This window comes from Pleurodeles waltl, chromosome 5 (genome assembly GCF_031143425.1).
Source record: "Pleurodeles waltl isolate 20211129_DDA chromosome 5, aPleWal1.hap1.20221129, whole genome shotgun sequence".
Classification (NCBI taxonomy): domain Eukaryota; kingdom Metazoa; phylum Chordata; class Amphibia; order Caudata; family Salamandridae; genus Pleurodeles; species Pleurodeles waltl.
Window position 1 is genome coordinate 701,310,585 of NC_090444.1, and position 20,111 is coordinate 701,330,695.

General features: G+C 42.5%; 1 protein-coding gene across 2 annotated transcripts in view; it reads right to left on the reverse strand.

The window, feature by feature from the left end:
- The window catches only part of TFB1M (transcription factor B1, mitochondrial), a 391,094-nt gene that overhangs the window by 274,538 nt on the left and 96,445 nt on the right, over positions 1–20,111 (reverse strand). For both annotated transcript variants that reach the window (XM_069234645.1, XM_069234647.1), the window contains one exon: positions 7,360–7,511. In XM_069234645.1, the coding sequence (XP_069090746.1) occupies positions 7,360–7,511 (152 nt within the window). The remainder of the gene's footprint in view (positions 1–7,359; positions 7,512–20,111) is intronic.

Here is a 20,111-nt window from a genome sequence, read left to right on the forward strand (position 1 = left end):
TACCAGATGCTGGTTTTGTTCTCCATGCACTACAGTACAAAGAAGCTAAAGGGCGGATTGTTTTGCTTCGCTTCCTGCAGCAAGTCTTGTGAAACATTCAGGATTTTCAATGGTTCCTGCCATTTCGATATTTTGGCCCTCATTACAACCTTGGCGGTCTTTTAAAAAGACCGCCGAGGCTCCGGGAGCCAGAATACCGCCAGTGCCGGCGGTATTCCTGGCTCCCTATTATGACTTTTCCGTTGGGCCGGCAGACGGTAACAGTGCTACCGTCATCTGGCCCAGTGGAAAAGTCACATCAACATTGCTGCCGGCTCGTAGTAGAGCCGGCGGCAATGCTGATGTGTAGCGGGCGCAGTAGCACCCGTCAAGCATTTCACTGCCTGAAATTCGGGCAGTGAAATGCGCAACGGGGCTATGCCTGGGAGTCCTTGCACTGCCCATGCCAAGTGCATGGGCAGTGCAGGGGCCCCCAGGGGCACCCTAAGTTCTCCTTACCGCCAAGCCTTTCCATGGCAGTGTTTACCGCCACGGCCAGGCTGGCGGTCGGGGACTCATAATCCCCAGGGCAGTGGTGCTTGCACCGCTGCCCTGGGGTTATGTTGGAGGGGCCGGCGGTATGGGCGTGGCTATTGCGCCACAGTCATAATAGCTGGCAGAACACCGCCAGCCTGTTGGCGGTGTTACCACCAGCTTATCGCCGGCTGCCAGGGTCATAATGAGGCCCATCGTTTTTTTCTACTCCAGCAGCAACATCTTGTACTTCTTGTTATGCTTCAAATTAAGATATCAACTTATTGCGTATGTTCTGAAGGAGTAGAATCCTCTCGCACCCTGCTAGGTTTTTAGTCACAAAGTTTAGAGATGACCATCCTAATGTTCAGCTTCTCCCTGATGGATGTGTCTAAAACATTCACGTCTATGGTATGTTTTTCCAACTCTTCCATCTCCACAGGGCATTGAACGTCTTCTTTTGCTGAAGCTGCAGAAGAAGGTTCAGGAATCTTATATTAAGGTTTGTTTGCCACTGCAGCTTATAAAACGTATGGTTGAATAACAGTTGCATCTGTCATCTCTCTTGTTGTTCACAAAATGGCAGATGTGCCTCCTATTGAGAAGGAAAATACATTTAAATGTAGTGGGAAGTTACCTAAGCTTCTAGTCAGTAAGAAGATCAGAATACACTAAAATTTCAGAAAGTCTGCGGACTCAGCTACAGTTCTACGGATTATAAACACAGTTGTGTATTTATTGCTAGGCATGCCAGTTCTATGTACCCCAGTGCGAGACGATAGATGCAGAGCATTTTTTAAAAATAGTTCGGAACACTATGAAAGAATACCTACAAGATAGAATCTGATGCCAGGGCACCCATAAATGAATGTTTTAAAGTGGGCATAGATGAGTTTTTAGTTTTATGAGTCCACCAAATGTGTTAATCATCTATGTATTATGTTTGGAGATCACGGGTCCACCACACCTAAATTGTAGCCTGTGGTCTGCAGTCTTGGTAAAGAGATTGCAGACCCCAACAGACAGAGATGCCTTGAGTCCTAGGACAACAGTCCACCCATAGAGGGACCACGTGTTTCATAGACTACGGTCTCAGAATTAGGACCACAGAGTATTGACTGCAGACTTACAGGGACTGTGATTGTTGGAGTAAATGTTACAAAATAAAAATTATAACTACCTGTTGAGAGATGTTGAATGGATACTCTCAATGAAGAGTATTTAGTAGCTATTCTGAGAAGTGGTAGCACTGTCTAATAGAAGTATATTGTTTTGCTTACAGTTTTTCATTATACCACATGTAGTTTCCATGCTACGTTTCCTATATTTTAATTTGACCCATTCAGTTTGACATTTTGTTTTCAAATTAACAATCAAGATCCAAGTACCAGGCTTACTCTGAAAAGGAGCCAGAGTCCCACAGAATAGGAGATGGCAGAACTGGGACCTAACAGGGAAGTTGTGTCCCAGAATAGTAGGACCTTAGAGACAGAGGAATTCAAAATAAGGTATCAGAAACCCTCATGTTAGGATGGTGCTTCAGTTTGAAGGCTAAAAATGTGTGTGTGTCTCTCTCTGTCCTGAAGTAGACGGAAGTATTGTATTATTGCAAATCCTGGGGTGACAGCAATTTTGATGTCTTCGTAAAAGGCACAAGGTTTGATAAACAAGTGCTATTATCCAGAATTTAAAACACTATTCTTCACATAAACATCACAGAAACACATTTTACTTGGGGGATTGCTCCCTTTGCACTAGAGGCCAACTAAGATTAAGGGGGTCCCGCCGCCCGCCAAGCGGGAACCGCCAGAAGACCGTACCGCGGTCAAAAGACTGCGGCGGTCATTCTGGGTTTCCCACTGGGCTGGCGGGCGACTGCCAAAAGGCCGCCCGCCAGCCCAGTGGGAAACACCCTTCTACGAGGAAGCCGGCTCCGAATGGAGCCGGCGGAGTGGAAGGTGTGCGACGGGTGCAGTAGCACCCGTCGCAAATTTCAGTGTCTGCTAAGCAGACACTGAAATTCAAAGTGGGGCCCTCTTACGGGGGCCCCTGCAGTGCCCATGCCAATGGCATGGGCACTGCAGGGGTCCCCAGGGGCCCCATGACACCCCTCACCGCCATCCTGTTCCTGGCGGTCGAAACCGCCAGGAACAGGATGGCGGTGAGGGGGTCGGAATCCCCCATGGCGGCGCAGCAAGCTGCGCCGCCATGGTGGATTCCGACACCCCTCACCGCCATCCTGTTCCTGGCGGTCGAAACCGCCAGGAACAGGATGGCGGTGAGGGGGTCGGAATCCCCCATGGCGGCGCAGCAAGCTGCGCCGCCATGGTGGATTCCTCAGGGCAGCGGAAAACCGGCGGGACACCGCCGGTTTTCCATTTCTGACCACGGCCATACCGCCGCGGTCAGAATGCCCTTAGGAGCACCGCCAGCCTGTTGGCGGTGCTCCCGCCGACCCCGGCCCTGGCGGTCAAGGACCGCCGGGGTCGGAATCACCCCCTAAATGTATAAATGACATATTTTTTATATGGCCTGGAGAAGAACACCTTCAAGAATTTATTTTACGGTTTAACTCAAGTAATATGAATCTTAAATTCACTGCAAAGTGTATCAGGAAGAAAGTAGAGTTTTTAGATTTTTGGATTCCAGGCGGCCAGGGGCACCTCCAAGTTGCACTCGACAGAAAACCCACAGCAAGAAATACATTGCTACAGTTTACACATTTTCATCCCAACTGCAAGAAAGATTTTGTTCCTTTTGGCAAATTTTTAAGAATAAGGCATAACTCACAACAATGGAAGAGTTATACGAAATAGAAAAGAAGTCAAAGCGAGACTTCGTATATACATAACATAATCTGTATTGTACTAACGAGGCTGACACTCTCACCTGCAAGCCTGCTTTCTCTGAGTGCCATGTTGGAAGAAATTTATACACCCACAATGGGCGATATTTCAGGACATAATAGGCCAATTCGCTGCACCCATGTAGGGCGACATAATGAAACATATTAGGATGATCTACTATAACTACAGAGAGTGACATATTGAAACATGTTCTTCCTACTTCAGTTTTAGCTTATGTTACAGTTTTAGATGGTTTCTCAAATGGACCAATGGCATCACTTCCCAATTATAGACAATCCCATTAGTGGGTAAGATCATACTTAATTACGTATGACATATAGACTAATAGTATCCGTCTCTTACATGCACCAGGCATAATTGACTGTAAAACGGCATCATGTAGAAACCAGAGCACTGCTAAACTAAACAGGATACCATGCAATTGGTAGTAGAGACATGACCCCTAGACATGATGGTCTGAGTGCGACGCCACAATATAACCATTATCCAAAAGATTTATTTTTCTTTTCTTACTTCCATCATCAGACATCCCTGGCGTTGCGCCCCTTTTCCAGTATAAGCCACTTGCGGTCATTCTCAGAATGTGCCACCTCGTTGCAATGTTGGACTATGGGTGCTTGTATTTTTCTCATCCCAATTGCTGATTTATGCTCTCCATATTGAGTTCTAAATTCTCTCCCTGTTTCTCCAACATAGCCTAGGCCACATCGACATAAAATGAGATAGATAATGTAACTTCTGCAGTTGGTCATATCTTTAAGGAAGATTTTATATCCTTTATATTCCCAGGTTTATTTTACTATAGCTGTACTGCAGGTGTGGGATGTGCCACAGCGATGATTAACTTTTATCAATATGGTGCCTCCTGTGGTACCCTGATGGCCACCTATGTTCTGTCTCAAACAAGTAAGTAACAATTTGTCCCTTAGATTTGCATTTCTCCTAAAGGTATACATTATTCTTTGCAACCTCAGGTCCTCTTCATTTGCATTATATATTTCCCAGTAACGTTCAAAAACTTGTCACCTTATAGTTAATATTCAAATGGTTGATAATGCACACTAGTCTGTCTTCTTTATTTCTAGTCCTACCTTGTAGGAGAGCATCACGGCCATGACATTTTGCTCTTTTGAAAGCTCACCTAACTAGCCGTCTCGGATATCCTCTATGGAGAAGTCTTGTTTCGAAGTTCTTCTCTATTTCGTATAAACTCTTCCACTGTTGTGCAGTTATGCCTTATTCTTAAACATTTGCCAAAAGGAACAAAACCTTTCTTGCAGTTGGGATGGAAACGTGCAAACTGTAGCAATGTATTTATTGTTGTAGGTTTTCTGTGGAGTGCAACTTGGAGGTGCCCCTGCCACCCCTAGAATCCAAACATCTAAAAACCTCACTTTCTACCTGCTATACTTCGCAGTGAATTTAAGACAATGGCGCTGACATTTAGACAATCGTTATTCTCGAGTGGTAACAAACCATAGGATATTTATATGTATTTCACATCTTGAAGCCTAGAGCAGAGCCAATGAGCACACTATGCTCAATACTCATAAAGGATGGGCTGACAAATTAGAGATTGTGCAGTATTTGAATTACTGGTTTAATTTGTACGGGTAGCATATTGCTAAATCACCAAGTGCCATGAAAAGATAGAGAAAGACTCTGTTTAAGGGAAGTCTGCCCTTATTAAATCCATCAATGGCAGCAAAAAGCAGGAACACGTGTTATCTCCTGCGCAGTTAAAACTGCTGTACTCCGTGCTTGCCATTTGGGCCCACATATGTAGCCTGAATAGGGTGCTCCACTTCCCAAGCAAGTTATATTGTGAGTCATAAGGTAAAGGACAATAATTTTATAGCACATGGCCCTAAGAGGATGCCTTTGTATTTTTTTTAAGGTTAGCCATTGCAATGAATAAATAAATGACCAGGGAGCATTAAATAGCTAATAGGTCATACGAAGATACGACAGTAAATCTTGTATTGAGATATGAAAAAATGAATTGATATATGATTAAAAAAAAGGAATTACATATAACAAAATGGAAAATAATTCGTGAAATTATCAGAAAATAAAATCCATGTACAATAAAATTTCACATGTTAGAATAGTTATTGGTCAGACCATAAGGAACTGAGTTCATAACTGAATAAATACAGGTCAACTGGGATGTTGTGCTATTTTGAGGAATAAATGTGACCCCTGCACAACACTGTTGTCAGTGCACAGAGCTACCAGACCATTAGATGACGCGCTGGTTTTAGATTAACTCTCAGGGAGGGTGGAGGCCTGGTTGGGTCTTTGGTGCAGGTTTCAAGACACATTTAAGGATATTCACTGCGGTGCTATGAACTTCCAAAACCTTTACCAGAGTCACAATATGTTTAGATTGCATTGATCCAATTTGAGCTCTCTGCCACAGAGGACCACCACTCTGACAGGTTGAGACCTTCTAAGCCACATTAGGAGGGGCGAGAGGGCGTCTCCTTTGCAATCAACAGAAGCAAACACAATTTCAGAGCTGCTCAGAGCCAGGAGCGTGCACACTACATTCAATGTCGGCCTCCCAGGGACCTTATTCATGTCTAGGTTCCTATTTGGTCTTTACCCATGTAGAACACTGATGGTTTCACAACACTGCTCACTCAGACTAAACTCCAATGCTTCCAGCAACTCCCTGCCTCTTGAATGAGGTATCCAGACACAGTGCCAAGCACTTCTAACTGGTAGAGTAGAGTTTAGCATTTTGACCTAACTCCATGGGCAGCTACCAAGCACATGTGCGATATTGCCACACACGAGACCCACCAATCACAGTAGCACCAAGGAGAAGATTTAGTAAGGTTACAACAAATCCAGATTTATGGGACATGCAGGGGCAGGCCATAAGCCATAATGGCTGCATGCTCCCTACTAATTGGCTCTCTGTGGTGGAAGGTACCAGAGGCAGGGTTGAAAGCACAGACTGTAAATATTATTAAACAATGGGCTTAGCACAGCTCAATACTTCTGCCTGGGTCAGCATAAATGCACGCTAAATTAATCACCAATCTGAGAGCTGCAGTGCCTTGTGAGTTATCACTCATATCAAGAGATAGCCATTATATGTGACAGAATTTCAGTGCAGTGATGATGCAGATACCAGCAGTAAAATATGTGCTACTAGCCCGCAATGTGTGGAACTCGTCAGGGCTGCTGCAGTTGTATTCAGTGTCAAGAGTCATAGGTGAGAGGTACGGTCTCTGAGATGGGCTTTCCTAATATGGTCTTTGCCATAAAGCTAGGCTACCAGCTTCCTGGCTACAGCATCTTAGGTGTGATCTGTAATCAAGTAATAACATCGTAAATGCACAATGCAGTGCTATGAAGTCCCTAGGCTCATGGTGTGTGTCTCTTAATAGGAGGAGGTTATGAAAAAGGTGTTTTTTTCACATTTTCGTCGAAAATTATGTGGTTAGGGATTTGAATCAAAGCCAGCAGCAAGAAGTTCTAGATTTTGCTAGCTGTAAGAACAGAAGCATACCTTATTTGGAGATCAAATTAAAACTAGTAATTGGTTGGTTGAAGTAATTATCAAAAAGTGTGGATTTTCATGCACTTTTGGGACAAGGAAGTTTATCTGGGGAATATGACTATCTAGTCCATCCCTCTTATTGGGTCCTGTGCCTGAGGTTGTGGTTTTAAGGTTGCCCTGGATCAGGAGCTCAAAGATTTACATGGCTGTGGGCACACTAGGCTGGTTCATGCCAGCCGCCTCAATCTGTTCCACCTCTAGAACACGCCCATTCACTAATCAATGAGCACTCTCGTCTTCCAAAACGTAACCAAATGGATATCAGAAAGGCGTTTCATAACAATGGTGTACCCAAAGCAAAGTTGTCAAAAGAAAACAAGGTAGAAAGAAGGCTAACATTAAAACATATCTACAGTGTAATGAGAACATATGCTGGTTAGTTGAAGAAAAGATTAGGAAACATACCTCTGCCACCTCCTTCTGGAAAGTCAGAGTCATCTGTGTTCTACCGTAGGTGAAAGGCCCATCTCTGTTGGCCACATTTTCAAGCCACTTTATAATAAGGGGCGTGGAAACACTAAAAGGCAAATTTCCAATAATATGCACATCAGGTAGATCTGTAGGAAACAAAATTCAGAAATGTAGCCATCAAAGTGTTGATCTTCAAAAAGTCAATACAAGTGGCATGGCTTAAATGTTTAGCTAGTAAAGGCATATGTGGTCCTACAGAAAAGGTACTAGCACAGTATTTTTTCTAATCATTAGACTAGAAGTTGGGACACTACACCGTCCTCTCAACCAAAACAGATTCACCATCAATTTAGGATAAAGACAGAAATGTAACACTATTTTAATGCCCTCCTAAAAACAAAGGACCTGATTTAGATGCTGGCAGACAGGTTACTCCGTCACAATCGTGACAAATATCACATCCGCCGAAAACTAAATCGCATTATATTCTATGGGATTAAAATTTCAGCAGACGGGATATCCATCACTGTTGTGACGGAGTAACCCGTCCAATACTAAATCATGCCAGAGTAGCCCTTTTATAGCCTTGTGCTGATTCCAGCAGGACCATAACAATATTCAGGCATATACAAATAAAAACCACCTGTAACTCTCTGCATGCCAAATGTAAGTAAATTGGTAAATTAACTATTTCTACCCACAAACCATCATCATTTTTAAATAAGGCAAATCATTAATTGGTCCAGTACAGACTGTAGGTTTATGATGAACTGGTGTCTTGGCCTGCAGATATTTTAAATGCTCAAACCCTCATTAAGAGTGGCTTTGCAATCCTGATAGTCAGTAACAGGAGTTACCATCCCTGTCTGGATTAATTGACCCACCAGAAGTGATTGACCTGGATACCTTAGATGATGAAAGCCAGCAAAATGTTAAGGGAAATACCACAATAATGGGGAATAACTGCTGAATATGGGTGCATTATGCCTGATGATCTCACAGGGGAGACTCAGAAGCCACCTCTTGATCCCACAATAGTCTTCTCAAAATTATTGGTGCTTCTTGTACTGGTAACACTACAAGAGTGAGAAGGCAATACTGGGCTGTGCCCTGGCAAAGGTGTAAAGGTACTTATCATTGTTACGTTTTGGGGTATAATTGCTAACAAAAGCCCATGTTGGCAAGCAGCTCACATCCAGCTTGGAAGTTTCAAATTTAAATAGGTCTACTGCACATACCTTTGATGTATTGTTTATATGCAGGCTGTCTTTTACAAAGGTTACTGTTTGAAGCTGAGGTGAAATCATAAAAAGACGAACATTAATATCTAATGCACATGCCACTCACCAAAAATACTAAATCTACAAACTTTCTCTTTTTATTTTTTTTATAGAAATTTCTGTCATCCACTGAAGACGGTATGGGAATACTATACAAAATACCATCAAAGATTTGGTAACAAAAATGTTAAAACCAAAAGGCCTATATGAATTCTACATGGATGGAGCAGGAGGTGTTTATCGACGAGCAAGAAACTCCGATTGTTGTAAGCTCCGCTAGATAGGTCTCCCTTACTGAAGAAGAAAGTTTGCATGGATGTTATTGGCTCCTTTGCATTCATGACAGAAGATATGCAGCTGTGTTGACGAATGCCAAATCTAAATGGTTTGAAGTGGCATTCAGGAGGAACTTAACAATACAGTGCACCAAAGGAATGCTGGAAGAGATTTTTAGGCCAGAGGGTATCACTTCTATTATAGTTACAGACAATGGCACTCAACTAACCTTGGTGGAAATGTGCCAGCGTTTATGTAACATTGGTGTCAAACTTGTTTGCACCACTCTATACAACCAGCAAGTGAATGGTCAGGTTGAAAGGATAAACAGACAGCTGAAGGGAGCCATGGAATTGGCAACAAAATCAGGGCTAAATTTGCAGGATGCCATCAAATACATATTGTGGGCTCCTCTCACCACAGTGTCACCTATTGAGATGATGAGGGGCAGGTCACCTTGCACAAAATTAGTCCCAGCATTGATGTGTGATAAGAGTTCACAGGTACCAACTCAATCATGGAGGGCTGAGCAAACCAGGAGGATGATAAATGTGGAGGTCAAACCAGAAACCATGGGGAACTTGTTGTCAAAATGTTTCTCAAGGCACACATAAAGAAACTGAAATCTATTGGCCAGATTGAGTAAAGTTAGAAAATGGGCATACATGGAATCTGAGAAGGATAGCTTTATGTTTTGTTTAAAAGAAAGTGGACTTTCTCAAGTGGAGAGAAAGGACAGTTTTACTAGTTGGCTTCTTATGAAAGACACTGCTATATTGGGTGTGGAACTAATAGTTGTACAGACATGAATTTGGAAATGTGTGCAGAAGGAGCTGCAGGAAACTCAGAACCATCACGTGCTGGTTGCTGCCCACTGGGGGGTTTTGCCTTTTGATTGAAGAGTTATGAGGCCTCACAGACCACCAGGGTAGTTCGAGGATTATATTCGTAAGTCTTTCTTTATGACACATTAGTATTGTTCTTGTTCCTATTTATATATTGTAATCTCTTGTAATGTTGGATGGGGTGGCAGGGTGGCGGGGGGAGGGTGTACGTGTGTGCATGTGTGTGTGTGTGTGTGTGTGTGTGTGTGTTTTCCTTCTATGTGGTCAGTTGAATGTTTCTTGAGCTTTTATGTTTGGGATTGTTGTTGGCGTCCTTTAGTCAGCTTTCTGAGATGGTTTGTCTCTGTGTGTAGATCATGCTTAATGTTATGGTGTGGTTTGTGAAGGAGAGGAGATGTGTAGTAGTCTCTGCTAGATGGGTTAACCTTACTGAACCCTGTCTATGTAATGTAAACCTACTATGTCATCAAGAGTTCCTGACTTGTATACCTTGGAATTGTTATGGTCAGTTGTTTTTGTGTGCCTGGGCTCAAGGAGTCCCAAGATTTTCTGCAGAATAAACTTCTACTTCATTCAAGACTTTTGAACCTCTGTGAGTTATTTACTACAGATAGCACTGCACGCACCACAGGCTGTATGATGGTGGAGGTTAAGGTAACAAAAATATCACAGAGTGAGCCTCCTATGACAATAGAGCACACAATGTTTTAAGGAAGGTTTGCAACCCAAACTAAAAACTGAGCCCAGAATATGCAGAAAGAGGACCACAGGCTGACCTATTGTGAAAAGGAACAAGGGTACATACATCAATCTACTTTGTACACGGACAGTGATGGTCCGCCTGCCACGTGCTGCTCTGTAAACTATTTTAAGCAAGTGTTTTGGGAGTCTGGCTGTTTTTCCATTAGATGCACAGCATGTAATTCTGAAAAATTGTAAATCCACTGCCTCTTCACCTAATTCAGTCTTCATACCTTCTCAGATACTTTCCATATATAATCCTCTCCTGATGATAAACCCTTGACTAATGGTATTGAGTCAAAACGTCGACTATATGCAGGTAGAATACTTACAGTTTTCTCACAGTCCATAATATCACAGAGCTTTCGGCCTTCCACTAAGAAATGTATCCAGCCACTTGTTCATTCCATTGCAAAGGAATACATAACCTTCAAAGACTATTTATTGTATAGGTGTTGGTCTGCAACTTTTCCACAGAGAACTACATCATTCATATTGCATTTTTCTAAACTGCAAGACAATTACTTGTGGATTGAACATAACTTTTTTTTGTGCACATTCTTTTGTGTTTTTTTATATTCCATTAGGTTGTTTGACTATTATGCAGATACAAAGAGTTACTAAGGCCTAGAAATACGATTATTATAAATGATTATTTGTGGAAGCCATTGTTCTGATATATTCCCGTTTATGCAAGGACATGGAGATTTACCAGGTTTCTATTATGTGCAAAGGAGCAAGTGTGATGCTGATACATTGCCTGCTCCAGCTCCAGACATCCCCAACAACTGCTTTCCAATTATGAAGTTCTCTGAAAATTGCAGCGTGCAATCATGACTACTCTCCCAAAAAACAAATCCTGACTTTAATGTAATGAAACCATAAGCCCAGCATAGGATTGCAATGCAATAGTAAAGGCACTGGTCCGTTGAGATAGTGAATATGCCTACACACCCATAAAAGAATGACCTTCTGGGAGATTTACTGTAAGGCTATCGACCTCCACCACGGATCAAAACCACACTCCAGAATGGCAAACAACTACTCTCTATCCCTTATAAAGAGCAAACTTGTGCACTTATATGGTTAACCTCTCACCAACCATGACCTTTGATTGACCACCTGAAATGGGCACGAGTCTCAGCGGCACTACCCTTTCCTGGTTCATATCTTTCCTGGCTAATCATGTCAAAGTAGATTCCATCCTTTCAACTTACATGCAATAAACTGTGAAATCCTTCAAGGGTCATATAGGCCATCAGTCTGAAATCTAATAACAGCATCTACAACACACAAAGAGATGCGGATAACATACCGAGCCATCTAAAACTGGAATGGAATCTGGGAAATGCTATCAGGTGGCAAACTGTCTGAAAACAAAACAGTGCTTTAGAAGCAAAACTGGATTTGCCTGACCAGACAGAAGTTCGGGCTCATGCTTAATATTTTAGTGCTGTAGGTATATGGGTCAGGCAGATTGCTACCTCCCCATGAATAATTTGAGGAGAGAGAATTTTCTGATGCTGCCACATAGGTTGAAGAAGATGTGAGATAAGAGAAGGAGATGATCTGGGGTCTAGGAGGTTGTTATTTATAATGCCATTTCCTGGCTCTTATTTGTAGGCTCTGTAACACAGTGTGCAAAGTGAGTCCTCTTTTCTCTGAAGGCAACCGTTTCTTAGCATCTGTAAAGCATTTAGGAGTCGATTTAGCATTTGCAGAGATTACTTTATCACAAACGTGATGAAGTACCCTTTTCACCAAACTGACAGTCTGCCATCCCTCCCTATTTAGGGCATGAAGGACCTCCAGCTTTCTGTCAATGGAGCCCCATTTGGACCCGATGATGGAAAATGCACTCTAATGGCTTGAGGGAGTAGGGGGCCATTGCAGGAAGGGCATTTCTTCACTCACTACTGATAGGGTGGAAGGAGTGATATCCTTTTTTTCAGTCCAAATGGACGTCCCTGGTGCTGGTGTGGGCAAGCAATTGGTGCCTCCTTGTTGTGGGTCCTATTCTGCGTGAGGAAGTTCTGTAGTGATATTTGTGTTTTGACCACTGACTCCGTGTCGCACCACTTTACACTTGGCTTAGCTGTACACCGTGACACTCGCAGTCACAAGATACAGACTCCATTTTGTATTCAGTTTAGCCTTACCTTCACCTCCGCGTTAAACGTTTGAGTATTTTTTCGTACAAAACATGATATGTAACGTGTTTTCTATTCTGCATGTTTGCGTGTTCTTTTCTTACCAAAGGGCTAGGACATAACGTGGAGAAGTCAGTCAGTCAGCAAGATAAGGATGTATTAGAATGATGTTCATGGCACAGATGGGAATGGTTTACTTTTGGGAGAGACACATTGGGAAACTGGCCAGTTCCAACCTGTTTCTTTCAAAACTAACCTAAAGTAGCCAGAAATGTTTAATACTTCTTGCAGAGCGGGAGGGGTTTTCTAGAAATCTCCTTCCCCACTTGTTTAAGGTATATAAGAGACCCAGGTCGACAGTGGGAGATTCAGAGACCTCAAATGCCTGATACATTTCCCGTGAGGGTAGATTTCTCTCTTTCTCAGTTGCAGTCGCACCGGGGTCAACTACTTGCTGGCAGGAGAAGGATGAAGCACCAGATAGGCCTCACGGCCATTAATTTTTACTAATTATTTGCTTTGCATTGTTTATGAATATATATATAAATATAGGTGTTTGTAACTTTGCATGTATATATTTGCTGTTTATAGACTGAAGATTCTTTGTACATGTTCTCACTTTATTGTTGCACATTTAAAAGTGCACTTTTGGTTATACTGAACTTCCTTCACGAGCCTTGCGAAGTGATATAATAAATGTCTTCTTTAGACTAAGGAGTACATTCCAGAGATTCTTTTTGACTCCTCTCAGTGCGTGTATTTTGGCTAGGTCAGCAGTAAAGCAAAACACTTTGGCATATGGTCAGCAAGGGGGAAGGTGTTATCAGTTGAAAGTGTACGTTTAAAAGTGAAAATATGTTTAGCAAGAAGACTAAAACATCTGCTTCTAAAAACTGGTGTGAACAGAGGGGGTTATTCTAACTTTGGAGGAGGTGTTAATCCATCCCAAAAGTGACAGAAAAGTGACGGATTTACCACCAGCCGTATTACGAGTCCATTATATCCTATGGAACTCGTAATACGGCTGGTGGTATATCCGTCACTTTACCGTCACTTTTGGGACGGATTAACACTCCTCCAAAGTTAGAATAACCCCCAGAGTGTTTTTCAAATTTCTGGATGGTGCCAGGCACCCTATGATGTATTAGCTAATGAATTTTCACAGTTGGCTGGTTTATTGGAGAGTTGGGATGAATGTTTGAATGAAGCAGAACCAGCAGATGTTTTGTCTGGCTTAAGAAAAGTACTGGTTGAAGGGAATGATCTTTCAGTTCTTGGCAGACGGGGTGGATACTTTTGTCTGCCTACAGAAAAATGCATGAAAAATTTGAACAGTTAGAAAGAGTGAATGAACAGTTAGAAAAGCAGCCTGATGACTCAAAGAATGCTGTAACTATGTTGCCTTGTCAGAATAAATTATTACAAGACAAGGCAGACACGTATCAAACCATTGCAGAACGTGCTGCAATCAAAGTAGCTCAAAACAAATATCGTAAACGTAGAGGAAGGATAAATCAGAAAAAGGTGCATTTAGTCATTGCTAATGCTGGTTTGGACTGGTGCCCAGATTCGTCTTGGAATCCTAACATTTGGACCAGCAGTTATCTTTCAAACTCTAATGATGAGGAGAGTAAAAAAGGTGGGGGACAGGGGACCTACAGGAACAGAACGTAGTGCGTGCACAGCCAATACTAAGTCGAAAATTGCAGCACACACCACAAAGTCTAGCAGGGATTGAAATGAATTCCTTAGAATATTACACAGAGCAAGAAGTCAATGATATCATAGATAAATTTAAGCAATGGGCGGGAGAGTCAGTACTTACCTGGATGGTGCGATTGTTCAATTGTGGCGCTTTGGGCGTTATGCTTGTTCTAGGGGACTCTTCTAAATACTGTACTCTAAGCACAGACCCCCTCATACAGGAACAGTTCAGAAGTTTTCAGGGTCCACGCCATATTACTCTGCTGCAGTTATCCTCTGAGGGGTGCAATCACAAGTACCCTACGGAATCAGATTGGCCGCCTAACGATAAGCCCTGGTACACCTTAAGAGATGCAATGCAGAGACTTAAAGAGGAAAGTATGAAAACTGCCATTTTCCTGAACAATGCACACCATCTGTTAGATGGACCACTCGCTGTCTCAGTGCGTAACAGAATTATTCGCCATGCTCCGCCAGCCTACAAACACGTAATCATGACCCTCCTAATTAATCAGACAGGGCAGGTTTTAAAAGACGTGCTAGAGGCTGTCACAGAGTTAGGATATTTAGGACGTTGGGATAAACCCAAGAGATCTTCAAGGTCTGAGAGTTGCACAGATAACAACAGGGTGTCCAGGAGAGACATGTTTACGGCGTTACTAAAAGATGGTGTCAAGAAAGTGCAGATTGATGGGATGGATACCAAAAGCTTGTGGAAGATGTACTGTAAAAGGGGTCTGGATCGTAAGGAAGGCAATAGAAAGGTAAACAAACAAGCTAACAAGCATGAAACGCTGAGACAGTCACAGTTGTCAGGGGAAGGAAAAGAAAGGGAGAGAAGTGTTTCCTCACAAGAGAGGGAGGAAAATCTGGACAGTGACTGGTTAACTTTTGAGAACAGGGACGGAGGCGAGCCTCCTCCAAATATGAAAGCATATATCCAGACCTCACTTGGACAAAAGTTGACAGGTTTAAATCAGACTAGGAAACTGGACAAACTCCGATACAAAGTTCGACTCGTTGAGATAACAGACCTCATGTTGATTTAGAAATACATTGGAAACACAAAAATGTGCAAAAAGTTTGAGCCTTAGTTGAAACTGGGGCAGAGGCCTCTTTGATTTATGGATACCCTAGAAAGTTTAAAGGGCTGCATTACACCATCACAGGGTTGGGGGGAAGGCAGACCATCGCTGTGCAATTTACAGTACAAATTAAAATAGGGAGAACACCTAAAAGAGAATATACTGTGTTGATTGTACCTCTTTTAGAGTACCGACTGGGAAGTGACATTTTGAAAGGAATGACTTTGTATCTAGATAATGGTTGTTATCAATTTGGATCAAAAAGATACATTTCAGTCGCAACCATGAGAGTAGGTCATTTTAAAATTCCCCAGTGAAGGTGCCCCTTCCAACCAGAATAATTCATTTGAAACAGTACCGCATTCCTGAAGGGCATGATGAAATAAGTGAAACCATAAAAGACATGATTGAGGCTGGTGTGACAGCTCCAACTATTACTGAATGGAACAATTCCCTCTGGCTGGTTAAACAACCTGACGGGTGGTACAGAATGACAATTGATTACCGCAAGCTGAATAAACATACACCCCCTTTGACAGCTACCGTCCCAGAAATTATCACTTTGATTGAACGAATACAGAAACATACAGGAACATAGTATGCCACCAACGATATTGCCAATGCACTATTCACTATACCTTTGGCGCCAGAATGTCAGGAACAATTCTCATTTTCACATGGTGGAAGACAGGTTTGTATGTTATCTTTGCAATGGAGTACATACATAGTCCCATTATCAGTCACCGGCTGGTGGCAGAGCACCTGGATGAACTATCTGTCATTCCAGGTATGCAACTGACCCATTACTATGATGATGTGATGATTCAGGGAGAGACAGAAGAACACGTGCAGACTCAGTTGGAGAGGGTGCTGGAACTCTTGCAGAGTAAGGGGTGGATGATTAACACAGATAAGAAGCAAGGACCATCTCAAAACGTGACGTTTCTGGGCATTCAGAGGAATCAGGGACACAGAGAGGTGTTACCGCAAGCAAAGCAAAAGATTTTCAAGTTTGTCACACCCCACACTAAGCAGGAGACACAGAGATTTATTGGATTGTTTGGTTTTTGGAGACAGCACATCCCTCATTTGAGTCAGATTTTGGCCCCTCTGTACAAAGTGACAAGGAAGAAACATGAGTTTGAATGGGGTGAAGAGCAGCAGTGTGCTTTTGATTTGGCAAAAGAAGCAATTCAACAGGCTTTAGACTTGTGGCCAGTGCAGGAGGGAGACACTGGGTGACATGTAACTGTTCAGGGACAATATGCATATTGGAGTATGTGGCAAAAAACAAGAAAGGACGAGGGTGCCCCTGGGGTTTTGGACTACAAAACTACGTGACTCTGGGGAGCGCTATACTCCTTTTGAAAAACAGCTTTTGGCCTGTTATTGGGCTCTAGTGGATACTGAGCAAATAACACTAGGTCATAATGTAATTCTGAGACCTGGAATACCAATCATTCAGTGGGTGAGGAGTTCACCTAAATCTTACCATATAGGACATGCACAACAGGCTAGTGTCATATGCTGGAAATGGTACATACAAGACAGGGCTTGAGTAGGACCGGCAGGCACTGCAGCCCTACATGACCAGGTGTCACAAGCCCCTGTACAGGATGAGGAGAGGGTGCAGGAGGTACCACTGGTAAAAGAGTCACCAGTGAGATGGGATACGCCATTTGAATACTTGTCCCCTGAGGACAGGAAGCATGTATGGTTTACTGATGGTTCATTCAAATACGTGGGTATCAAAAGACATTGGAAAGTGGTGTCATATAATCCAGTTACCAAAAAGTTGTTGACCACTACAGGAAAAGGGAAAAGTAGCCAATATGTAGAGTTATGTGCTGTGTATCAGGCTTTAAACAAGAGCTGCCTGGGACTTATCATATTTACACTGATTCTTGGTCCACTGCCAATGGGTTAGCCACTTGGCTTCCCACATGGCATGCACATAACTGGTTTATCAACTCAAAGGAGGTGTGGGGCAAAGAGTTGTGGCAAGAAATTTGTGAAATGCTAGAACAAAGTACAGTTACAATGTATCATGTGGATGCTCATTGTCCCATTCACTCATTAGAGCGCTGATAAAATTCCCCTGAAGATGGCAAAGCCAAAATCTCAGAGACAGAAGTGGCAACACAGGATTCTGACTTGGTGGGGATGGCTAAATTGGCACACCAAAAATGTGGACATCTGGGAGAAAATGCCACTTACAGGTGGGCAGAGATTAGAGGGATGCACTTTCCCCTAGAGTTGTTAAAAAGTGTGATTTTGCAATGTCCTATTTGTCAGCACACACAACAGAAATCTTTCCCACAGACCGTCAAAGGTCAATTGGGGAGAGGAAAATTACCAGGACAGATTTGGCAAATTGATTACATTGGACCACTAACGATTAGTCGCAGGTGTCAATATGCGTGCACCGTAGTGGACACTTACCCTGGGTACCTGATTGCTGTCCCTTGCAAACGTGCTACTCAGCACAACACTATCAGAACTTTGGACTTGTTAATGTTAAAATATGGAGTAGATCCAGAGTGAAAATGGGTCACACTTCAAAGGCAAATTGGTACAGGACTACTGTTCTCAGCACAATATCGAGTGGATTTATCATAACCCTTATTACCCACAAGCCTCAGGACTGACTAAGAGAATGAATGGCTTACTTAAAGCCCAACTGCGAAATTATCTGATGGAACTTTGAAAAACTGGAGAGAACATTTAAATGAAGCCCTCCAGATTCTGAATAACAGACCATTAACAAATGCTGAAACACCCCTGATGTGAATGTTAACTCCAGCTTTGCAAATACAACCACATGTGGCCACCAATACCATCACATACTGGGAAATAAAACATGGAACCTTAGCTCCTTACAGAGCCACACCCGAATCTGCAGGTCTTGACTTACATGCTTTACAAGCTTACAGACTGAAACCACGAGAAATAGCACTGTGTGAAACAGGTGTTGGAGTACTGATTCCCCCAGAGCATTTCGGATTGATTGCTCCCAGATCTGGGTTGGCCCTCAAAGGTATTCAGATTTTAGGGGGAGTGATTGATGCAGATTACCAAGGAGAAATCAAAGCTATTCTGTTGAATAGTGGAGAAGCTGATTTATTAATTCAAATCAGAAACAGAACTGCCCAACTTGTCATTATTCCAGTGTATGGAGGATTGGTGCGGAAGGGTACTGCCCCAGCCCTTCTTACTGTACGTGAGGAGGGAGGTTTTGGTTCAACTGACAAAAACCCTGGTGCCAAAGTGTGGGTGGAATCCCCAAATGACCCTCCAGAACCTGCAGAAATTATAGCAAAGGGCCCCAATAATGTCCTGCTGATCATGAAACCATGAAAGGAAAAATGGGAACATATTCCAGCTGATAAATGTTATTTGCAAGAATGATCATGCTTGTTTCTTTTACAGAACATACTACTGCTTGCCTTTGCCGCGACTGTGCCGTGTGGTCTCCTTTTAGGTGTGTGCCTTCGGGAAAGACCTAACACCCCCAACTTCAACTTGATTGATCGAACACGTCGCGCAACATCTTAACTGCATCTGAGTGACAATATTTTGATTAATTTGGCGCAAACAGTTCTCAACAGATCTGACTTCTGCATGGGCGCCATGAGAAGCCCTGTGGATGCTTTGTCACCGTGTTTGATCGTCATACCAACATCAACAAGCATTTTGTTAGAAATTTTCAATGCTACTAACCAGGAAAAAGATGTGTAAGAACATGATGTGGAAACCCACTTCAGTCCCTATGAGTATTGCAGGGACTGTCAGGAAACAACCGGTGACAAGTGGGACAATCTCACACAGATAATTACATACAACAATACTACCAATGACGTGTGTTACTACATGTTCTGCAATCCTTGTGACGTTGGAAAATGCATTCAATTGCATTTAGAAAAGAAAACATCAACTTCTCAAAACATACCGTGGAGAAACAGAGTTTTGTTACCGAATGGACCTACATTGTAAAAACATGACAAATCACATGGCTTGTTGTCATCTAATGACTGTTGCCAGTCACATTAAATATGTTAAGTTCTTGTGTGGAAACCTCACTTTTACCAACATTCCAGCTAACATAACAGACAGACGTGTACTTTTACACGGCTGAGACTCATGCTTTTTCCATCAAAATCTATACATACTCATTATCCTAGAGACACTATGCAATTAGGTGAAGATTGTGATTCAGGTATTCAATTATTATCCCAATCAGAGTATCTAAGCTTAAGTCTTTTTATTGTAGGCGTGCCTGGTTTAGCTGTATACAATACTAGAATGACTAATAAGTTAGTATGTCTAGTGGTCAAAAACATTAACCATACTTCTATTGCTTTATCTGAATTTTTATTATATGTGCGTGGTACTAGAAAACCTGCATTACAAAACAGAGCTGCCATAGGCTATCTTTTGCTAAAACATAATCATGGTTGTATGGAATTTGAAAGCATGTGTTGTTTTAACCTTTCTGACCACTCTAAATCTATCCAGGCCCACGTTGATACACTACATACATTAGTGAAAGGGGTAAAACAGGATGTGGATCAAGGATCGTGGACTGGTTGTTTCAGTGCTTACCTGATTTTGGACACTTATGCAAAGTTTTGGGTGGTATTTTTGTGGTATGAGCTCTTATTATAT